Source organism: Cetorhinus maximus, chromosome 6, assembly GCF_964194155.1.
Source record: "Cetorhinus maximus chromosome 6, sCetMax3.hap1.1, whole genome shotgun sequence".
NCBI classification, from domain to species: domain Eukaryota; kingdom Metazoa; phylum Chordata; class Chondrichthyes; order Lamniformes; family Cetorhinidae; genus Cetorhinus; species Cetorhinus maximus.
Genome location: NC_135884.1, coordinates 42,148,747 through 42,173,903, shown reverse-complemented (window position 1 = coordinate 42,173,903; position 25,157 = coordinate 42,148,747). Strand labels below are relative to the sequence as shown.

General features: G+C 40.2%; 1 protein-coding gene across 12 annotated transcripts in view; it reads left to right on the top strand.

The window, feature by feature from the left end:
* Window positions 1-25,157, top strand: part of magi1b (membrane associated guanylate kinase, WW and PDZ domain containing 1b) — a 457,254-nt gene that overhangs the window by 305,692 nt on the left and 126,405 nt on the right. For 11 of the 12 annotated variants that reach the window (XM_078543669.1, XM_078543664.1, XM_078543663.1 and 8 more), the window contains one exon: window positions 16,444-16,563. In XM_078543669.1, the coding sequence (XP_078399795.1) occupies window positions 16,444-16,563 (120 nt within the window). Of the gene's footprint in view, window positions 1-9,874; window positions 9,894-16,443; window positions 16,564-25,157 lie in introns of those variants that run through there. The other variant, XM_078543666.1, reaches the window with a different exon arrangement.

The window sequence follows — 25,157 nt, the reverse complement described above, 5'->3', positions numbered from 1 at the left end:
TTGTTGTTTTATGGGATCTTGCTGTCGACAAAATGGCTGCTATGTTTGTTCACTGCATTTGAAAAAATTTAAGATTTTTTGAGAATTATAAGTCACTATGTAGAGCAATCTTTTTTTTTTCTTCTGGTTAAGTAGCATTTGTTGGTAGCATAATGTCTTACATGCCAGTCTATGCATTAATCACACAGCCATGTTTACTGCACTTGCATCCAGACTGAAGGGAGAAGGCCCACCTCCCCAAAGTGGAGTGTTGATTCCTCTCACAACTGAAGAAATGCCTCAAATATCAGGAATCAGCCCCTAGTCACTGCTGTAAATCAAAACATTGGTATCACAAAGTAGTGCTAGAAATATCAATTAAATTCAGTAATTAATTTTTATGGGATGTGGGTGCCACTGGCTAGGCCAGCATTGATTGCCCATCCCTAATTGCCTTTGTTCAGAGGGCATTTTTAAGAGTCAACCACATTGCTGTGGTCTGGAGTCACATATAGGCCAGACCAGGTAAAGATAGTAGATTTCCTTCCCTAAAGGACATTGGTGAATTAGATGGATTTTTACAACAATCAACAATGATTTCATGGTCATCATTAGACTTCCAGATTTTTATTGAATTCAAATTCCACCTGCCATGGTGGGATTTGATCCCAGGTCCCCAAAGCATTACCTGTCCAGTGACAATGCTACTATGCCACCACCTCCCCTGTTAAATATTAATCAACATTTTCATGCCACTCTGGTTTTAGCAGTTACAAGCAGGAAAATGATGTTTCACAACGGTCAAGTAGAGGAGCAAAATGTAGAGCATCACTGTCTCTTTAATCTCCCCATCTCTCTCAAAACGAATTTGCATTGTCCAGTGAAACTACTACCCTTGGTGCTTTAGGAAATCAAAAGGGCAGCATTTAGTTCCTTGGAGGGAAGCTATTTCTTTGCTTTTCCTTTTTACTGGGGCAACAAGGCAAAGAGTTCCAGATCCAGTTGCATTAACATGGCTTGTATTCCTGTCAGTACAGAAGATTTCCTGCTGTTGAAAGAAGTGATATTCCACAACAATTGTCATAGATGGACTTGCTCCCTTTCTGTTTGTAGAGCTGAGCTGTGGGGGCATCCTTGTAGTCTTGGGGAAGAGCGCCCTGGTTCCAGATTAGGCAGAAGAGACTAGCGAGTTTCCGAACCGTCTGAGTCCCTCCTTACTTTGATACTTTCCATCTTCGCTGTCTGAGATCTATTTGCAACATTGAACTCCCGAGGAGAGGTGAGAGTGTCTGCCCTTGACATCAAGGCAGCATTTGACAGTGTGTGGTATCAAGAAGCCCTAGCAAAACTGGAGTCAATGGGAATCAGGGAAAACTCTCCGCTGGTTGGAGTAATACCTAACGCAAAGGAAGATGGTTGTGGTTGTTGGAGGTCAGCCACCTCAGCTCCAGGATATCACTGCAGGAGTTCCTCAGGATAGTGACCTAGGCCCAACCATCTTCAGCTGCTTCATCAATGACCTTCCTTTCATCATAAGGTCAGAAGTGGAGATGTTCGCTGATGATTCGTGACGCATCAGATACTGAAGCAGTCCATGTCCAAATGCAGCAAGACCTGGACAATATCCAAGCTAGGGCTGACAAGTGGCAAGTAACATTCGCGCCACACAAGTGTCAGGCAATGACCATCTCCAACGGAAGAGAATACAACCATTGTCCCTTGATGTTCAATGGCCTTACCATCACTGAATCCCCTACTATCAACATCCTGGGCATTACCATTGACCTGAAACTAAACTGGACTAGCCATAAAAATACTGTAGCTACAAGAGCAGGTCAAAGGCTAGGAATCGTGCAACGAGTAACTCACCTCCTGACTCCCCAAAACCTGTCCACTATTTACAAGGCACAAGTCAGGAGTGTGTTGGGATACTCCCCACTTGCCTGGATGAGTGCAGCTCCCACAACACTCAAGAAGCTTGACACCATCTAGGACAAAGCAGCCTGCTTGATTGGCACCACATCCACAGATATTCACTCCCTCCACTACACACAATAGCAGCAGTGTGTACCATCTACAAGATGCACTGCAAGAATTCACCAAGGCTTCTTCCAAACCCACTCCATCTAGAAGGACAAGGGCAGCAGATAGATCGGAACACACCACCTGCAAGTTCCCCTCCAAGTCACTCACCATCCTGACTTGGAAACATATCACCGTTCCGTCACTGTCACTGGGTCAGAATCCTAGAACTCCCTTCCTAACAGCACTGTGGGTGTACCTACACCACATGGACTGCAGCGGTCAAGAAGGCAGCTCACCACCACCTTCTTAAGGGCAACTAGGGATGGGCAATAAATGCTGGTCCAGCCAGTGAAGCCCACATCCCGTGAATGAATAAAAAAAAACATCAGGTGACAGGACAAAATCCCCAACATCAAGGTTCTTGCAAAGTGCTGCATACCTGGTATTGAGAGCACTTTCATCAGAGCTCAGCTTCGCTGGGTCAGTCATGTGGTATTCATGGAGGATTCCTGCATATCAAGGGCTGTACTCTACTGGCAACTGAGCACGAGAACCCACACCACAGGATGTCCCAAACTTTGATGTAAGACAACCTGAACGTCAGCCTCAAAGCTTGCAAGCTGGATCACAATACATGAGGTAAAAAAACAACCTTGGACAGACCAAAATGAAGGAGTCTCTGTCATCAAGCGATTTCGACATTTGAGATGAACAGAGTCAAGTGCCTTTAGGACAAGCAAGCAAGACACAAAGCCAATGCCTCCATCCATCCCTCCAACATTGGATTTATATGCAGTATTAGCAATCACTTATGCAAATTGAGACTTGGCCTAATGTCACATATGAGACAACATCAAACTAGGCTGTAAACTGGTTTTTCTTTTGCCAACACACATCTGTCGAAGGGATAGGAGAATCCATCACAGAAGATTAAGGGGGAGCTAATCGAGGTGTTTGAGATGATTAAAGGATTTGATAAAGTAAATATGGAGAAACTATTTCCTCTGTTGAGGGAGTGCAGAACAAGGGGGAAATTACTTTAAAATGAGAGCTAGGCTTACGCAATTTCACCCCATTTGCTTTCTTCTTCCCTCACCTTTGTTTTAAAGGGGAGTTTCTAAGCATAAACTGCATTGGACTGGGATAGCCACAGCTGTTTATACCTCAAATTTTGTTAAATATTTATTGCGCAGAAAATTTCACCTCGGCTCCAGTTTCCCCCGCTCCCAAAAGAAATCCAATCAAAGTACTAATTAGTTGATATCTCAAAGTTTCAGTGCTGTGTAGAATGCCACTCTATCCAACGTTTTATTTCATTAGGATCTGAATGTGAATTACATCTATTCTGATTGTGAAACCCCACAGTGTGTTATTAATACCAAGTCTTGCAGGATGAACTACCTAAATCACTTAGAGGTCACAATTCTCTACTCAAAACTTTTTTTTCCATTTTTATAACAGTGGCTGTGTTTTTCTGACCATTTTATTTGCTTCTTGCTATATGACCATGTCTGCTATTTCTCTCCCAATGACATGCTTCTTTTGATTCCACTAGCCACTCAACCATGCTTGAACTTGTTATTCTCACAAAACATATCACTTGGTCATAAAATGTGGCTTCATGCCCCTAAGAAAGTGCTGCCCTCTGCTTCTCTCAAAATGCCACCTTGAATTCCTCACTCTCCGTAGAGCATGCTGAATTTTTGAAGCCATCCAATCTGCAACTGACAGCAGCACATCATACTAGTATCAGTTTAGCTGCAGTACAGCCAATCAAATTAAAAGTAGAAAGAGCCACATCTGGGGAACGGACGTTGCAGCTTGCTGTTAGCCAGTGGTCTGTTCACCACCTCTGAATTGGTAGATGGTTTCCCATGTTTGTGAGGAATGTGATGGAGAAAACTTATGGCAGTCATTGAAAATGAGCTTGCATATAATTGCACAGGGTAGCAGAATCTAATTTCAACTGCATCGATTTTGGCTACATTAAGCTTAGGGTGAACATTTTGCATGGGTTTACCTGCTCTAAATGGAAGGCTTTGCTTTGGTATTCCGATTCTTGTGAAATTCAAATTTGCATTTGACTTCTACAGTGTTTAAATCTGCATTTTTCAGCTGGCAGTCCAAACATGACCTCCATTTGTACTGTGCAGTCGGTTATCGCCTTAGCGATCTTGTTTTAGCAGATGTTGAATTTGACCCTAGTTGATCTCTGTTGTGCTATGTCAGAAAATGGTGGAGGTAGCTGAAAAATACAGGGAAGGCTGAGATTCTGGGGCAGGCTGGAGAGAGGGTGGAAATATTTTGAAGCAGGAAAATATGTTGTTTACTGTTCAAAAAACAGTGCCAAAACCTTCATTTTGAGCATGCCATATGTAACTACAAAATAAACAATCAATAGCATTCAATTAATTTCTACATTGAGACCAATTTAGCAAAACTTCACTCTTTTTTTGTTTTCGTAGGAACCAGATTAAGTGCACCACTCACAGCTGATGTGAAGAATAAGCAGCCTCTAAGAGGCGGTTCCTTTTTAAAATTGCATATTAAAATTCCAAAAGTAATAGGACTTTTGTCAGAATTTGTAATCAAGCAGCACTGATCCTGAAACACCCCAAGCATTATTCAAAATCAAGTTTTAGGCCTGAGGAACATGTCTTACAATGTATTTCTAAGTCATTATTCCCAAAATGAAGTGGGAGTTAATTTTTTTAAATAAATCAGCAAAACCACAATCTGTGACCACCGCATCCTATTTTCCTAAATCTCAAGGATACACAGATTCTGTCTTCGTCAGCTTGGATAAACCAGCTCGCACTTTATAGCAGCTCATCATAGCTCTTCCTGAGACATTATCAGAGATCTTAGTTAGAACACGAGGCTGAAGGAACTTTAGCTATTCAGTCTTGAAAGGAGGCAATGGGGAGGAAATCATAGAGATGTATAAGATGGCAAACTATGTATAAAAGGTAAATCTGGAATATTACTTTATAAAAACATGAGATTAGGACAGGGGAGAGCATGCAACTTAAAAGTTGCAAAAAACATATTTAACATATTGCAGGATCAATGTGGAATGGACTTTCAAGGAGAGTAGTGGGAGGCAGAAGCACAGGGATCATTTATAGATTTTTTTCCTGCACAGGTGAATGGCATTCCTCACCTGCATCTATTTTATCATCTTATGATAAAGCCACATTTTTAGGTTTGCCATAGTGTAATTAAATATCTCACTTGATTTCAGAAAACAAATATAATCTGACCAAAACAGTCAAGAACTCAGGTTGGCTAAAATTGATTGACCCTCTTTCCACCCATTCATATGAGTGCAGAGTTCAATTTTTATACTTGTTCCTTTGTATGTGTGTGTAAGCTTTAAAATAAAGTCAAAATATTTTAAATCTGATTAGGTAGCTAACAGTTATGATAAACCAATTAGAAAATGGCTAAAGGTACCTTCAATATTTCTGTTCGTTCTTCTTTGTTGCTGTGATGGAAAAACTAATTCATTGTCGTGGACATAAGACGCTGATAAAATGTACATACATTCATTCATGGCCGTATTCACATAGCTACTTATTTTCCTCTTTATAGTTTGTGCCAAGCAAAATTGTGGAATAAAATGCCAGAAAATCACTCTTTACCATTATAAGAGCATTTGCAGGTATATAATAGGTAGAATATTAATCACCATATGGACATGTAAAACGATGGCTTGTGCCTATTTAAAACCACAAGAGTCTTTTGTTTGCTGAAGTCAGTCCTGCTGTGGCTTCTTCCAGTAAGAAGTGAGATGTCTTAATTCCTGAGGTTGCCAGCCACCAGGACCAATCAGTTTGCTTTTCCTTCTCATGCTCTCCCAGCCCGAGTGCTGTTAAGTTGTGGTAGGAAATCTGCCAAAAAATCCCAGTGCGGTAATCTCTTGACATTTCTTGTAGTCAGTGCTTTCATGCCGAGTTCAGCTTAATTATGAATTGGTTATGAATTGATTATGTACAGTGTTGGGTGTGATGAGATTGAACTTATCCTTCATCACTTGTCAAAGTACAGGCTAACCTGCAGCTGTCAGCTAGTTATCAATTACCATCATTCATCCCTGCTCAAGTTTTGAACTTGGAAATTGAAAGCCAATCTGGCCTATATGCCCTTTTTTCCAAATGACAACTAATATTTTGCTTGCTTCTGTTTGTCATGCGCTCGTATAGTTAATACTAGATAAATGGTTCAAATGAGCAATTGTCTCTGGTGTAGCAGTCTCTATAAGGTGCCAATTCATAACAGTAAGAATGTAAAGGGAAAGTGTCCCATCTATTTAAATAGTGATTTTTTTCTTATCTATAGTGTTAGTGTAATTAGGGAAACCATGATGATCAGGTGTATTACTCTTGTGAAATACCCAAAAAAAAATGGTGAAACTGATATTGCAGTGTGTTTGTTTAAGTCATTGCACAGTTCCTTTTGGTTTTATCAGAGTTTTGCCAGAGATTTTAACAGGTGTTTTGGGTTGTATTATAAGGTTGCAACCTGAATAAAAGATTTGATTGAAATACCTGCGAAAATTTGACTAATTTAATCAGAATCACAAGAATGCAAAACATTCCCCATCAACTTCTGCAAAATATAATGCACGATTCAATACCTACAACAACTTGTTTTTATATAGCACCTTTAACATAATAAAACATCGCAAGGTGTTTTACAGAGGCATTATAAAACTAAATATGACATTGAGCACATAAGGAAATATTCGGGCAAATGACCAAAAACTTGGTCAAAGAAGTAGGTTTTAAGGAGTGTCTTAAAGGAGGAAAATGAGGTAGTGAGACCGAGGTAAAATGAGGGAATTCCAGAGTTTAGGACCTGGGCAGATGAAGGCACAGCCACCAATGGTGTAGCAATTAAAAGCAGGGATGCACAAGACCAAAATTAGAGAAATGTAGATATCTCTGATCATTGTAGGGCTGGAGGAGATTACTAATATAGGGAGGGGCCAGGTCATGGGGGGCTTTGAAGACAAGGATGAGAATTTTAAAATTGAGGCTTTGCTTAACCAGGAGCCAGTGCAGGTCAGCAAGCAGTGAGGTAATATGTGCGAATTAGAACAGGGGCAGCAGCGTTCTGGTTGACTTCAAGTTTACAGAGGGTAGCGGAAGCGACCAGGATTGTATTAAAATAAGCAAGTATGGAGGTGACATAAGCATGTGTGAAGGTTTCAAGAGCAGAAGAGCTGAGGCAGGTGCAGAGTCGGGCAATGTTACAAAGGCGAAAATAGGAAATCTTAGTAATGGCGCGGATGTGTTATTGGAGGTTCATTTCGGGGTCAAGTATGACACCAAGGTTGTGAATAGTCTGGTTCATTCTCAGACAATTGCCAGGGAGTGGGATAGAGAAGGTGTGAGGGAGAGGAGTATGTGGCAGGATCTGAAGATAATAACTTTAGTCTTCCCAATATTTAATTGGAGAAACTTTCTGCTCATCCAGTGCTGGATGTCAGACATGCAGTCTGACAATAGGAACTGTAAGAATCAAGTAAGGTGATGATGAGGTGAAGCTGGGTGTTGTCAGCATACATGTGATCAGATTTTCAGATGAAAAATCATCGACCTAAAGCATTAACTCTGTTTCTTTCCATAGATGCTGCTTGGCCTGCTGAGTTTTTCCAGCTATTTTTGTTCTTTATATGTGAAGAAGTAGTAACTTTGCTCATTCAGCTAGGTCTTTCCGTAATGATTAGAATTAAGTCACCAATGCAGAAGTATTGACGTACTTAGACAGGTGATCTGACCCAGTCGGTGCAAGTTGTGCCTGTAATACCTAGCAACCAGAAGCACTCTTAAAAACCCTTCTCAAGGACAGTTTACTGCACCATCTGAGATGGCTTCATTTGTTTATTTTGTGGGCTTATTTCCATGGGACTCTTGTTATTGAAAACAATCTGAAAAGTAGATAAGATAAAAATGTATCCTTTTTGAGAAAATACCTTTGCAATAAAAACTGTGCAGAGATCACAGATTATTCAGTGCTACCTTAGTGATGAAACCCATTTAAATTGTACAAATGTTATGAAACTGTGGTTTGTACTAACCTGTGCTTACATAGACTGGTTGAGTTTTAGTTTGTCAATGTGTACGATTTTTTAAAAAATATTTTTAAATTAATCTTACTTATAGTTCAGCATATCACTGAAAACGATTGAACCCTTGTGAGCTATTTGATTTTACAAGTAACCGCTATATTGAAAGGAAGTGTTCTGTGGAAAAGGGATTAGAAAGAAAATTAATTACATGATATTTAGTTATTTGATTTCTTTGCAGAAGGGCACAATGGAACAAAAAGCATGTGTAAAATTTCTAAGATGGTGGTCAAATGAGGCTGTATTTTGTCATACAAGCTCCTAATCGTAGTCAGCAATGTATGGCACTTCATTGTAAAAATGTATACCTCCCCCAATACACACAAACACAGACTATAAAACCTCATTCTATGATTAAGAAAGGCAGTAAGGTGTCCAGAAATCTGGAGCTAGCTACCATTGAGAGAAAATAGGGAATGAAGGCTAAGCATTTTCAAAAAGGAAAATGGACAAAAGGTAGAGATAAGGTTCTTTCAGGCATTTATTAATATTTGGCTTGATATCAACAGAGGCAAGGGGCATGTCCCTCATCAGCTGTCTCAGCCAGATGAGAATGGATGAAACATATTTGCAGAAATGGCATAATTGTGAGCAGGCCAGCTGTAATGATTGGTTCTCATACAAGATATAAAAACAACAGCATAAAACATATATATATATATTTCACTCAACGAACCTCTCCAATTTTGCTGCATCACAGGAGGTGTTGAATTAATTACCTCCACCACTGAAGGTGGTAATGTTTCTGCCCTGCTTGTTAGTTTGTTTGTCTGTAAATTATATATCTCAAAAACTAATAGACGGATTTCACCTAAACTCAGTACACAGATAGAGTATGGTCCAAGGAAGAACTGATTAGTTTATGGCAAAGATCCATATCCTGGAATGTTTTTAGAGGATCCATTAACATTGGGAGATAGGGAGAATTGAGTTTTTTTTTTAGAATGTTGTGTGTTGTTTCATTTAGAATGTTTGATTGTTTTAGAATGTTATGGATTGCCTCAGCTGCTGTGGTGCCGTTTGTCAAAGCTGTCAAAATGTGAGCAGAGTTTTCAGAGCAGGTTATTGGAAGTGGATTGGTCTGAAGCCTCCCCAGTGCGATGGAAACTCTTAATAAAAAGATTTTTTTTCAGCTTTGTTGTTACAGAGCATCAACCAGGCAGGGAAAAGCCTCAAGGAGGAGCTGCATAATTGTAATAACTTTGAGTTAACACAGCGTGTCAGAGGTATACGCTCTACTGAGTGCCCTCTTCATTTGTTTGTGATGTTTCTCACCTTCTTTCAAAGTGATTATCTAAAATGCTGCTGAACAGAAACTTAAACGCTCGTGTATAGGAGACTGTTTGATCCATTTTTCTAGTTTTCTTCTCCAACTGGAACTATCTAGTCCCAATTTCTTTTTCTTTCTCTTTCACTGCAGTCATGTACAACTATTGTAGCATTAGTTACAATACCAAAAACAATTTTATAGATATCTTGTAAATTTTCACACGATGCAGGTATCTGTGTGACTGACCTGAATGCATTTACATTGTGGGTTAGTGTCATTGTTGCATTTGCAGATGGTTTATGAAAACCACATGAAATGCCATCTGTCAGGCGTGTGTCCAGTTGTAAGCTTATCATCCTTCTACATGAGGGTAGATGTGCCTTTCTTTTCAGCTCCATTGAATGTCACAATGCAACAATTGGTCAGATGCGAGGTTGCCTTTCTCAAGAGTGACCTGCACATTCCAGGGCATCAAGCTTGACTACAGTAAGCACGCGCAGAGAGAAGCCACGCTCAGCTTTAGCCTTCCTGCTGTTATGTTTAGCAAGGGTACTTGGGATTATTTCTTTGTTCACTGTCTGGATTTCTTACCCTCAGACACAAAGCGGTCGTGGTTTAAAAATTGGATGTACCGTAATGTGGTTATTGCTTTGGGAGTTCATCTGCACATGCACTACACATCATAGATGTATATGGCATGCAGGCAAATGTTTATTATAGTGTGTTTTTGGACTGTACCTTTTGAAATATTTATGCCACTTCTCCCTTCCATTATGGCTGGATCTATATTTAAATTGTATCTGTCAAATCTTAGTACACTTTTTTTGTATGATTTGAAGCTGCAGTCAAGATTAACTCAATCAATAAGATGTAGAAATTATCACTGTTCTTAGTTTTCTTTTGCTGTTACTCCTCAGAAATGTGGTAGACACTTAAACAGAAACAAAGCAACAATGCTGCTCAATTGTCTGATCTGTCATTGTAGCTCCATGCCTACTCAGGGATGCTGTATCTGCATTACTGTGCACCTTTCCCAACAGTCTAATCCTATTTCCATGGTAACAGGTAATTAGTGTCAGATCTGATGGTCTAACTATGGTGCTTAACACTGTACCTGACCTCCAAATGATCTGACATAATGGACAAAAGTCAGATTTGATGGTGCAAAGTCCAACATCAAGACTATTGCTTCTGAAAGATCTAAAATTTGTGTACAAAAGATATCCTCAATTAAAATAAAGCAATTTAACTGAAACTGCATTACTGTACAGTGTTGGAATGTTGAGAACTTCATCTCTAAATGATCCTAGAACTTTCAACAACGTAGCACAAAATTATAGCTTTATGATTTAGTGTAAAGTCTCTTTTTTACCCCTGTTGAATTGAATAAAGCCACAGTTTAGTATTGCTGCATTATAGTCATGGCAATTGACTTGACGCAGTGGAAAATGCTAGAAATTATTATTGCAAAGGGTAAATTAAAAGCTTTTATTTTCAATGCTGCTTTAATTCAACCCCAATACAAGTGAAGTCCCGGGGGAATAAAATAGTTAATGTACAATCCAGCTACTCAAAGCAAGATTGGAAAATTGAAATTAAGTGGGTTTACCTTTCCTTGCAAAACATAGAAACATAGAAAATAGGAGCAGGAGTAGGCCATTCAGCCCTTTGAGCCTGCTTTGCCATTCAATATGATCATGGCTACTCCACTATCTCAGCGCCATACTCCTGCTCTCTCCCTATACCCCTTGACGCCTTTTAGAGTCTAGAACTCTGTCTATTTCCTTCTGAAATATATTCAGTGACATGACTTATACCTTCTGTGGTAGAGAATTTCACAGATTCACCACCCTCCGAGTGAAGACGTTTATCCTCATTTCAGTCCTAAATGGCAACCCTGTACCCTGAGGCAGTGACCCCTTGTTCTAGATACCCCAGCCGGAGGAAACATGATCCCTGCATCCAGTCTGTCCAGCCCTGTCAGAATTTTATTTGAGATCCCCTCTCATTCTTCTAAACCCCAGTGAATACAGGCTTAGTCGACCCAATCTCTCCTCGTACGACAATCCTGCCATCCCAGGAATCAGTCTGGTGAAACTTCGTTGTACTCCTTCTATAGCAAGTATATCCTTTCTTAGGCAAGGAGACCAAAACTGCACACAATTGTTATGGCACAGCTGATGGTAAATGCTCAGTTGTTCAAATCCCAAAGGGAAACTTGAAACAACTGCCACAACTTGTTTTGCAATTCGTAAAAATTTCGAGATGCATGCCTTGAATTCAGTAGTAATAAAACCACCAAGTCTTAAAGGTTTTTACAAAGCTAGATTAAACATTTATTAAGAAGAAAAATGATTTTTAAGCACATACATAGATCTACAAATTGCTACTGTGATAACTTCTAAATCCCCTACTTAATCTGACTCCCAGTTGCACTTTTGTTAAGGCAACAATAAGACACACAAGTTTTAAAAGACCCGGGCAAAGAAACATGATACCCTGACCCAGTTGAATTCAAAGTGAGTTTTCTTAACTTCAGTTCTTTGAAGACAGCAGCTTGAGGCATAAATGCTGAAGGCTTTTCACACTTGTTAGATCATAAAATGCTTACCCTTACACACAGCCTTCACTCCTTTATGCGTATTTTCCTCTTTGAATACAAATACCCCTTGTTTCACTAAGTCTTTGACTTTACTGTTCTAATAATAAAAATCTGTCATAGTGCTAAGTTTTACCAGTAATGTTTGGGAAAAATAAACACACTGTTTCAGAACTCCACCTGGCTAGGTGTAATATTTCACTCCATCTCTTGAAAACAATCTAGTCTGGTTTGTTTAAAAATGCAAATGTCCTTTTACACCTTACATTCTAAACTTCCCCCATGTTTACATCAACGCCTTCAGACCAGCTGCCTTTAATCCAGTTATGTCTCTGTCTCTCTCTCTTTCTCTCGCACAAGCACACACATACACACATACCACTATTTTACAATAGATTTCAATAACATTATATCTTCCTGACACAATACTCCAGGTGTAGTTTCACCAAGGCCCTGTACAGCTGTAGTAAGGCATCTTTGCTCCTGTACTCAAGTCCTCTTGCAATGAAGGCCAACATACCATTTGCCTTCTTAACTGCTTGCTGCACCTTTCAGTGACTGGTGTACAAGGACACCCGGGTCCCTTTGTACATCAACATTCCCTGATCTATCACCATTTAAATAATACTCTGTCATTCTGTTTTTCCTACCTAACCTTTCCTTCCTAAAAACCAGTTGCACTGTATCTGCCATGTGTTTGCCCACTCACTCAACTTGTCGAAATTGCCTTGAAGCCTCTTTAACATCTTCCTCACCACTCACATTCCCACCAAGTTTTGTGTCATCAGCAAACTTGGAAATATTATATTTAGTTCCCTCATCCAAATCATTGATATATATATTGTGAATAGCTGGGGCCCAAGCATTAACCTCTGTGATACCACACTAGTCACTGCCTGCCATTCCAAAAAAGACCCATTTATTCCTACTCTCTATTTCCTCTGTCTGCTAACCAATTTTCAATCAATGCCAATATATTACCCCCAATCCCATGTGCATTAATTTTGCATACTAACCTCTTATGTGGGACTTTATCAAAAGCTTTCTGAAAATCCAAATAGACCACATCCACTGGTTCTCCCTTATCTATTCTGCTAGCTCTGTCCTCAAAAAACCCCAGTCGGTTTTTCAAACATGATTTCCCTTTCACAAATACACATTGACTTTGTCTAATCCCGTTGATATTTTCTAAGGTCAGGATTTTACAGCCCCTCCCACCCGATGTGATATTACAGTCCCATCGAACTGAATGGAGATTTAAATGGCTCGCCGCATCTGCCAGGGGGAGACATACCACGGCTAGGCTGTAAAATCCTGGCTTAAATGTCCTGTTATCACATCCTTTCAAACTCCAGAAGTGTTTGAGCAAGAACTGACCATAGACATCAACAACATGTATGTGTTTAAAAGGGCAGGTTCACAGTCATTAGAAGTGGAACTTCAGAAAAGCCAGCAAGAATAGTTACAGCGTCTTAGAGTCATCTGTAGCAGTGTGTGAAACTGGCAATTTAAGTGAACATGGTAATTTAGGTAGCTCTTGCACCTTTCCTTAGAAATCATGTTATCAGTGATCAGTCCTGTCACAAGATGACATGTCGTGGCATATAGTTCATGTACTTTACCAACAGCAGTCCTGCTTTCACAACAGCAAAGTAAATAAGATGGCTGCCCTACCTCCAGTGAGGCTGCACTCCATTAAAAGAGACGGTGTATGTAGGTCTGGTAGCAACATAAATATTGAGGGCCTTGTCGACAGAGACAGACAGACCATATTGTTTGCCTGGTGACTCAGCCTGTCCCAACAGATGAGCAAAGTGATTTTGTACTCATTGGCATGGGCCCTCCCCCATTTATTAAGGTGGAACTTTAAAAGAACTGTCTATGCAGTATTGTTTTTTTGTTATTCTGGCTGCTGTCGACACAACTGTCCAATATAAATCATGTGGTCTCTCCAAAACCAGGGCTTCACTATTGCAGAATCATTTCTTGCAGTTGCTTTCTGATATTTAATGCTCAATTAAATTTTGAGAACTGTGTTGCTAACCGTAACTTTGAACCTTGTAAGTGAGCACTGCTGTAGTTTTGAATTCCGGCATTGTTACCCTTCTCTCGTAATAAATCTCTGCAAATTACACAGAGCAGCCATTCGATAATCCAGCGGAGCTGAATTCCAGTTCCTGCCGCCTCTTTCTTTCCCTTCCCAGTCCTCCCTATGGAAACTTTATTTTACCTTTATTTTCTAATTTGTTGTTTCAAGCATAGATATTAATTTGCAGACATCTGTAGCATTTTTTGTGGAGTACATTGTGTGCACAAAAAAGCACAGAACCATGACTTTTGGAAATAAATTTGTTTGGATTCTTTTGTACAGTTTCACAAATATATGTATAGAATATTTTTTTTAAAATGTCAAGTGTTGAATTTTCCAAAAATCAACAATACCAGACTTAATTTTCTATTTTTTGTTTTATATTGACCTTGCCTTGATATCATGCAGTCAGCTAGGGCCAAGCATTTTTTATTGTGTAACAAAGCCTATATTAAATTGAATATCAGAAATCCAGCACAATGCCTGGCATACAAAAGCCTTCTATTGGAGATTGCTTTATAATTGAAGAGTCTTCTTGTGCAGGCTTTCCATAGGAATAAGCAGCCTGATCCTGTTGCCCTCTGATTGGAAATCTGCAGTTTCTTAAGTGTTGTTTTTATAGATGTCAATATGTGTTTATTGTCCAATTTCAGAACACTATTGTCTAGTGCTTTACTGTTTCAAGGCTAAAATTTGGACATTCCAATTAGGTGCTGCAAAAGTATGTTTTGGATTTCTGTTTCGATATTTTCTAATTAGGTGAAGTTAAGGAACAGGGGGTGAAGTTAAGAAACAGAAATGGAAATTATTCTCAGTATTTCTTTTAATTCTTTCTTGGGATGTGAGTGTTGCTGGCAAGGCCAGAATTTGTTGCCCATCCCTAATTGCGTTTGTGAAGGTGTTGGTGAGCTGCCTTCTTGTATCATTGAAATCTATGTGGCATAGGTACACCCACAGTTCTGTCAGGAAGGAAGATACAGAATTTTCAGTGAAGGGATGGGATGGCGATATAATTCGAAGTCAGGATAGTGTGTAGCTTGGAGTGAAACTTGCAGGTGGTGCTGTTCCCGTGCATCTGCTGCCCTCGTCCTTGTGGGCGGTAGAGATCACGGATTTGGAAAGAGCTGTCAAAGGAGGCTTGGCAAGTTGCTGTAGTACATCTTGTAGATGGCAAGCATGGCTGTCACTTTGTGCCAATGATGGAGTGAGTGAATATCTAAAGCGGCGGATGGGAAGCCGATCAAGCAGACTGCTTTGTCCTAAATGACGTTGAGCTTCTTGAGTATTGGACCTGCAACCATCCAGGCAAGTGGGAGTATTCCATCACACTCCTGACTTGTGCCCTGTAGATGATGGACAGGCTTTGGGGAGTCAGGAGGTCAGTTACTTACTTCGGAATTCCCAGCCTCTGACCTGCTCTTGTAGCCACAGTATTTACATGGCTGTTCCAGTTAAATTCCTGGTCAATGGTAACCCCAGATGCTGTTGATGGGGGATTCAGCGACGGTAATGCCATTGAATGTCAAGGTAGAGATGGTTAGATACTCTCTTGTTGGAAATGGTCATTACCTGGCACTTGTGTGGTGTGAATATTACTTGCCACTTATCAGCCCAAGCCTGAATGTTGTTCAGCTCTTGGTGCATATGGCCAGACGGCTTCAATATGACAGGCTAGCAGGCAGAGGTTTTAAGATGGATAGGGGATTGGTAAGGCACATCAAAGGGATACTTAAGAATGACTGGGTGGGTGATTTTTTTTTTAACTATCCTAAATGAACTGGGCTAAAAATACTCTTTGTATTCAAAACACAGAATGTATCTTAGCACCAAGGTTGATTCCTGGATCAGTGCATTTCTAGTTTATTCAAGACAGAACCATTGTTTGATTTCATTCTGGGAATTGAAGTAGGACAGATAACATGAGAATAGGAGAACAATTAGGAAATAGTGACCACAATTTAATTATACATTGTGAAAACGGCAAAACATATAATAAAAATTCAAAGACATGCATGCTGGACTGGAAGGATAGGAAGCGTAAAAAGGGATCTGGCCCAATTTAATTTGGCATAAAAGGTAGAAAGCAGGAGGAAGTATCTGGAGTGGAGAATCTTCAAATAAGAGATGGATAGAGTAATTTTGCCAGTCCACTTGAGATATCACTTCCTCAAACAAGCCAAAGAAGTTAGTCATACAAGTGCCTGGCAACTCTGGTAATCAGGTGCTGGGCAAAAGAGAGGCAAATATAGATCCAGTAAAAAAGAAGACGCATGCCAAAAAATTCTCTGATAGAAAAATGTTAAAAATTCCTGTTGACGATTAGCATTCTGTACTTTTTTCCCTTCAAGGCACAACTCGACCACCTCGAGAGGGAGAAGTTCCAGGTGTTGACTACAACTTTCTCACAGTGAAGGAGTTCTTTGACCTTGAGGAGAGTGGTACTCTTCTAGAAGTTGGAACATATGAAGGTAATCTTTTATACTTATCTTCTACACACTAGGGATAACTATATCTACTCAGAGTGAGCTTTTTTTTCTCATGGGACCATTTCTCACAAAGCCTTTATTAACGTAACTGGTAGTTTCACTCTCTTCTCTTCAACTTCCTTTAAAGCTTACTCTGACATTTGTTACAAATATGAGGTTTATAAGATTGTTATGTTTAGGGACTGTGTCTTTAGTTTACGATAGAATGAAGGGGTCCTGTAACTGTTCTGAAATCTGCCTAACAACAGGCCCGGCTGATGTGACTGTTAAATATTAAAGGGAGGCCAGGGTTGTTTTGCTGGAAAGAAGGTGTAAGGTGTTCACACTTGGAGATAACGGCAGCAGGATCACTGTTTAGAGTGGTTACACTGCGAGTCTCCAAGTCCCACTAAGGTATTGAGAATGTCCATTTTAAAAGATTATGCTTTAAACTGTCCATTTACTTCCAAGAAAAAGACGATTGGGGCTCCTAGGATAGCTAATCAGCATTTTAACCTAGATACAAGGCCCATGTGATTGACATTGGCATGGAGATGGGCTTTGAGAGGAAAAGCGTTTCAAAGACATCCCTGAAACTCTCAGACACAGGCAGTCTGCCAGGATCCAAGGGCAGGTAGGGGGTTGGGGATGCAGGCGGGGGTGAAGAGACTAAGAGAGAGAGAGGCCAAAAGTTTCTGTGGTTCACCGTCTGGAATGCAGGTGGGAACTCATGTTTGGATTGAAAAGACCAAATTTGTGAGGATTTGAAATGAGGCTGGAAGATTCGCCTAGCTTGTGCTAGAGGGAGAACCGCCAGGAAAAACCGTCACTCCAAAAGACAGTGGTTAGGGGTTAAAAGTTACCAAGCCTGGAAAGGAAAAGAACGAAAGTAAACACTTGGGAACTAAGAATCATTTTGGACTGGTTCTGGGAGAATTGAATGTCTACTCAAGGTACAGTGTAAAGGACAGTATACCTGTAAAGTGAGTTTTTTGGTTTTGGTAGAAGTAAAAGGGGAAAGTTCTGTTCTGTAGTTGAAAATATAAGTTGCCTACAACAATCATGCTTAGTCAGTAGTGCTTTTAGTCTGTTACAGTAAAAGTCTTAAAACATTAAATTTTGTCATGTCATCCTTTAAGCTATCTCAAGTAGAAGGTCAAAATTCTTTTTTAAAGTTATCGATCTCTATTATTTGGAATATTCTGAGCAAATGCCCCTATTTTTATGAACCAGTACTTTTGACAGCTTCCCCAAATGAGCATTGTTTTCAGTACTATTCCTGCTGTATCAAAAGCAGATATTTGCACTTTGATGTTAGCTATTTAGCAGAACACAGCTTAATCAGATAGGGAAATATGCAAAGAATTAATTTCCAATCGAGTGGTTCAAATAATTTTTAAAAATAATTTATATGTAGAGTGAAGTCTTAATTTGAATGCTGTATTGTACCCTTGTACTGTGGAAAGCACAGTGGCTCTGATCCTGTGCCAGCACAGTAAATAACGTGCAGCAGCCCTTTGCTAATTAGATGTTTACTTCATGCTGGAAACGTTCATGGGCTGGTCCATTCCACTCTCACTGCACTGTACGTCACAAAGGATACAATTAATATTGTTCAGAGGTTTACAGGGGCATTAAATAAAGAACTACCTCCATGGTCAGTTTTCCATCTATTTCCCCATTGTAACCAGCTAATTGGGAAACTTGAGCACAAATGTGCACCAGGCTTGCCAGGCTCAGACTGGGGTTTGTAACAAAACATGAATAACTGAATTTTTAATGAAGCTGAAACATCTTCCCCACCACCCCACAATAACCCCGCTTCACTGAGAGTTAGTACTCGAGTTAAAGCAATGGGACATGTTAATTGATGTAGTAGCAATCTCTAGACATACATTTTTATGCAATTCTATAATCTGTTGGTTAAAACTTTAAAAAATCTACAAGGAAAGCTAAATTCCTATTACCTTTCCTGGTTGTCAATGAAACTTGTTAAGAACTTGTGACATAAGACCAGGAGTACACCAAACAGCCCCTTGAGCTTGCTCCACCATTCAGTGTGATCGTGGTTAATCTTCTGCTTCAACTTCACTTTCCCGCCTGCTCCGCATATCCCTTGATTTCCTGAGAGACCATGAATCCATCTATCTCAGGCTTGCCTATACTCCACACAGCCCTGTAGGGTAGAGAATTCCAAAGATTCACATCCCTCCAAGTGAAGAAATTTGCAACATAGGAATTTAGGACTCAGGAGCAAGAGTAGGCCATTCAGCCCTTCAAACATGCTCCACCATTCAATAAGATCATGGCCGATCTGGTTGTGTCTCAACCCCACTTTGCTGTCTGCCCCTCATAACCCTTGACTCCATTACCTATCAAAAATCTGTCTAACTCTGCATTGAATAAATTGAATGACCCAACCTCCACTGCTTTCTGGGGAAGAGAATTCCACAGACTAATGACCCTCTGAGAGAGAGAAAAAATTCTCCTCATAAACAGTAAACCTCTTATTCTTAAATTGTGTCTCCTGCTTTAGTCTCTCCCACAAGTGGAAACATCCTCCCTGTATCTACCCTATCAAACCCCCCCAGGATCTTATATGTTTCAATAAGACCACCCCCTCATTCTTCTAAACTCCATTGGGTATAGGCCCAACTTGTTCAACCTTTCTTCATAAGAAAAGCCCCTCATCCCAGGAATAAGTCGAGTGAATGTTCTCTGAACTGCTTCTAACGCAATTGTGTATTTTTTCAAATGAGACCAAAACTGTACATAATATTCCAGATGTGGCCTAACTAAGGCCCAGTACAGCTGCAGTAAAACTTCCCTATTTTTGTATTCCATTCCCCTTACAATAAATGCAAACATTCCATTTGCCTTCCACTTGCTGTACCCGCATACCAGCATTTTGTGATTCATGCACCAGGACACTCAGGTCCCTCTGTACCACCAAGTTAGAAACCATGGAACCATAGAAAAATTACAACACAGAAGGAGGCCATTTGGCCCATCTTGTCCATGCCAGCCCGAGGACACCCAAGTGCCCTTTCTAATTCCACCTTCCTGCACCCAGTCCATAGCCCTGCAGCTTACAGCACATTAGGTGCAGATTCAGGTACTTTTTAAAAGCATTTAAAGTTTCTGCCTCTACCAACAACTTGGGCAGCGAATTCCAGACACCCACTACCCTCTGCGTAAAAAAAGTTCTTCCTCATGTCCCCCCTACACCTCCTGCCGCTTATCTTGAATCTATGTCCCCTGGTTCTAGAATTCTCCATCAAGGGAGACAATTTTATCCTGTCCACTATATCTATTCCCCTCATAATTTTGTACACCTCAATCAAATCACCTCTTAGCCTTCTTTGTTCTAGGGAAAATAACCCCAACCTATCCAATCTCTCCTCGTAGCTACACTTTTCTAACCCTGGCAACATTCTTGTAAACCTTCTCTGCACTCTCTCCAGAGCTATTACATCCTTCCTGTAATGTGGTGACCAGAACTGCACACAATACTCCAGTTGTGGCCTCACCAATGTTTTATACAATTCCAACATTATATCCTTACTTTTATATTCTATACCTCTGCCAGTGAAGGAGAGCATTCCATATGCCCTCTTTACAACCGTGTCTACTTGAACTGCTGCCTTCATGGACCTGTGTACATGTACGCCAAGATCTCTCACCTCATCTACCCCTCTTAGTATATTCCCATTTATTTTGTAATCCCTGTAACTGTTTGACCTCCCTAAATGTATGACCTCACACCTCTCTATGTTAAAATCCATCTGCCACTTTACCGCCCACTCCACCAACCCACCTATATCGTTTTGGAGATTATGGCTATCCTCTACACTATCCACTACTCGGTCAATCTTTGTGTCATCTGCAAATTTCCCAATCTACAGTTTCTCTCCATTTAAATAGTATGCTGCTTATCTATTCTTCTTTCCAAAGTGGACAATTTTACATTCTCCTACATTATACTCCATCTGCCAAATTTTTTGCCCACTCACTTTATTTATCTGTATCCCTTTGCAGACTCTCTACCTCCTCTTGACAACTTTCTTACCTATTTTGGTGCCATGGACAAATTTAGCTATCACACACTTCATCCAAACCATTGATGTAGATTGTAAATAGTTGAGGCCCCAGCAATGATCCCTGTGGCACTCCACTTGTTACAGCTTGGCAACTGGAAAAAGACCCATTTGTCCCTAATCTCTACTTCCTGTTAGCCAACCAATCCTTTATCCATGCCAATATGTTACCCCTACACCATGTAATCCTATTTTGTGTAGTAACCTTTTGATGCCGCACCTTTTCAAATGCCTTCTGGAAATCTAACCACATCTACAGGTTTCCCTTTATCTACCTTGCTTGTTACTTCATCAAAAAACTCTGAAAAAATTAGTTAAACATGATTTCCCTTTCACAAATGCATGTTGACTCTGCCTGATCAAATTATGACTTTCTAACTATCCTGCTATGACCTCCTTAATAATAGATTCTAGCAATTTACCTATGACAGATATTAGGCTAACTGCCTGTAGTTTCTTGCTTTCTGCCTCCCTCCTTTCTTGAATAAAGGTGTGACACTAGCTATTTTCCAATCCACTGGGACCCTTCCATAGTCTAAGGAATGTTGGAAGATTATAATCAAGGCATCTACTATCTCTGCAGCCACTTCTTTTAAGATCCTAGGATGCATGTGGGCCTGGGGATTTTTCAGCCTTTAGGTCTAATAGTTTTCCCAGCACCTTTTTCCTAGAGATTGTGATTGTTCTACGTTCCTCCCCGCCGTTCACCTCTTGATTTTCAAGTATTGTTAGGAAGTTTTCTTATTCTCCTACAGAGGACAGACTCATCTGTTCATCACTTCTGCCATTTCCTTGTTTTCCATTATCAAGTCCCCAAATTTACTCTCTAGAGGACCAATTAGCTTTAGTTACTCCTTTCCTGTTTCAATACTTGTAGAAACTCTTACTATCTGCTTTTATATTACTAGCTAGCTTTCTCTCATACTCTTCTTTCTCCCTCTTTATTTCTTTAGTCATCCTTTGCTGGTTCTTTAAATTTGACCAATCTTCTGACCTACCACTAATCTTTGCAGATTTGTACAGTGTTTATTTCAATCTGATATTATCCTTAACTTCCTTATTCAGTCATAGATAGTGCATCCTTCTCAATGAGTGTTTCTTTCTTACTGGGATAATTGTTTGCTGAGAGTTTTTAAATATCTCCTTAAAAAGCTGCCATTGCATCTTTTCTGCCCTATCTTTTAACCTAGATTCCCAATTCACTTTCACTAAGTATGCTTTCATAATCTTAAACTCACACTTCTCCCCCTCAAACTGAACATGAAATTCTATCATGCCATGGTCACTGTCACCTAGAGGTTCCTTTAGTATGAGGTTATTGATTAATCCTGTCTCATTACTCATTCCAGGTCCAGAATAGCCTGCTCCCTGGTTGGCTCTAGAATATACTGCTCTAAAAATTGTCCAGAATACACTCTATGAACTCGTGTTCCAGGCTACCTCTGCCAATTTGATTCACCCACATGTAGATTAAAGCCACCCATGATTATTGCCTTACCTTTCTTACACGGCCTATTTATTTCTTCCTGTATACCCTGTCTTACCATGTAACTACTGTTAGGGTGCCTGTAGACTACTCTCACAAGTGACCTCTTAACATTACTATTTCTTATTGCTACTCAGACTGATGCTACATCTTGCTCTTTCGAGCCAAGGTCATTTTTCACTACTGTACTAATGACATTGTTAATTAACTGAGCTTCCCCACCACCTTTTCCTTTTCGAAATGTCAAATACCTTTCAATATTCAGGTTCCAGCTTGGTTATCCTGCAACCATGTCTCTTTAATGGCTATCAGGATATACTTATTTATTTCTACCTATGCTAACAATTCATCCATTTTATTATGAATGCTGCACACATTCATATACAGAGCATTTAACTTTGTTTTTTTTTGCCATTTTTGCACTCTCTGGCATTACCTGCAGGTGCACTCTTAAGTTCGTTCTCTCTGTCTCTTCCTGCCAAACTCTGGTTATCATTACCTGCTACTCTGCTCTATTACCTCATTGTTTTCCTTGGATTTACTACATCTCCTCTTGCATGACCCCTTGCCCCTACAATTTAGTTTAAAGCCCTCTCTACAACCCGATTTATGTGACTCACCAGAGCACAGGTCCCAGCATGGTTCAGATGAAAACCAACCCAGCAGTACAGCTCCCACCTTCCCCAGCACTGGTGCTAGTCTCCCATGAATCAAAACCCATTTCTCCCATGCCAATCTTTGAACCATGCATTCATCTCTCTAATTTTATTTGCCATACACCAATTTGATTGTTGCTCAGATAATAATCCAGAGATTATTACCTTTGAGGTTCTGCTTTTTAATTTGGCCCCTAGCTGTTCATAATCCCAAAGCAGAACCACTTTCCTAGTCCTGTCTTATCGTTGGTACCAATGTGGACCATGACAACTGGATCCTCCTCCTCCCATTGCAAGTTCCCATCCAGCCTGAACAGATGTCCCAAACCCTGGCACCAGGCAAGCAACACGGCCATCTGGACTCACACTCTTGGCTGAAAATTTCTCCTAACCTTAGTCCTAAATAAGTGTCCCCTTATCCTGAGACTCTGCCCCTGTGTTCTAGATTCCCCAGCAAGAGGAAAAAATCTTTGTGTCTACCCTGTCAAATCCCTTCACAATCTTGTGTTTCAATGAGATTCTTTGAAGTTCCAGAGACCATAGGCCCAGTTTATTCAGCCTCTCATCATTCATTGGACATCCCTCTCATCCCAAGCACCGACCTAGTGAGCCTTTGTTGTACTCCCTCCAATAGAGAGTTCCACTACAGCAGCTGAGACAATTCACAACATTCTAAAACAATCAGCGCCATAAATAAAACAACCCATAAGATTCTAAAAAAACAAAATCAATTATCCATATCTCTCAATGTTAACAGATCCTTTAAAAAAATCCAGGATCCTTCCTTCCTTCAACAGGGAGAGCTAAACTGCAACCACATTCCTGGTGTGGACTCAACCAAAGCCTTATACAATTGTAGCAAGAATCCCTTATCTCATCCACTGAAGGTAGGCAGAGTTAATATTTTCACTCTTTTTGTTAGTCTGTTTGTCAACAATATATCTCAAAAACTAATGGACAAGTTTCAATAAAACTAGGTACACAGGATATGGCCCAAGGACAACTAATTAGATTTTGGCGAAGATGCTGATCCGGATCCTGGATTTTTTTAAAGGATCTGTTAACATTGAGAGATATGGATAATTGATTTTGTTTTTTTCGAATCTTATGGGTTGTTTTATTTATGGCGCTGATTGTTTTAGAATGTTGTGAATTGTCTCAGCTGCTGTAGTGGAATTTGTCACAGTTGTCAAAATGTGAGCAGTGTTTTCAGAGTAGGTATTTGGATGTGGATTGGCCTGAAGCCTCCTCGGTGCAATGGAAGCTCTTAATAAAAAGATTTCTTTTTTCAGCTTTGTTGTTAAGAGCATCAACCACACAGGGAAAAGCCTCAAGGAGGAGTTGCATAATTGTAATAATATTGAGTTAACACAGTGTTAGAGATATACGCTCTACTGAGTCCCCTCTTCACTTGTTCCTTGCTATACCTACATGCTAACTTTCTGTGATCCTTGTACGAGTACACCCAGTCTCCCTGAACATCAACATTTAAAAGTTTCATGCCTTCTTAAAAACATGTTTTCTTTTCTATCCTCACTACCAAAGTGAATAGCTTTTGGAAAACTGCATTACTGGCTCCCCCTTATCTATCCCACTGTCGAAAACAATTTTCCTTTCATAAAGACATGTTCACTGTCTGATCATGCAATGATTTTCTAAGTGCACTATTAAGACTCCCTTTTGATAAGATCCCACATGGGAGAATGATCACGAAGGTAAGAGCCCATGGGATCCAAGTCAATTTGGCAAATTGGATCCAGAATTGGCTGAGTGGCAGGAAGCAGACGGTGATGGTTGAAGGGTGTTTTGTGACTGGATGCCTATGTCCATTGGGGTTCCACAGGGATCAGTGTTGGGTCCCTTGCTGTTTGTGGTATATATAAAAGATTTAGACTTGAATGTGCGAGGGTTGATCAGTAAGTTCACGGATGACACGAAAATTCGTGGGGTGGTTAATAGTGAGGAGGATAGCCTTAGATTACAGGAGGATATAGACGGGCTGGTCAGATGGGCTGATCAGTGGCAAATGGAATTTAATCCGGATAAGTGTGAGGTGATGCACTTGGTCAGGACAAACAAGGCAGGGGAATACACGATGAATGGTAGGACTCTGGGAAGTACCGAGGATCAGAGGGACCTTGGTGTGCATGTCCACCGGTCCCTTAAGGTAGCGGAACTGGTAGATAAGGCGGTTAAGAAGGCATATGGGATACTTGCCTTTATTAGCCGAGGCATATAATATAAGAGCAGGCTGGTTAGGCCACAGCTAGAGTATTGCGTGCAGTTCTGGAATCTGCATTATAGGAAGGATGTGATTGCACTAGAGAGAGTGCAGAGGAGATTTACCAGGATGTTGCC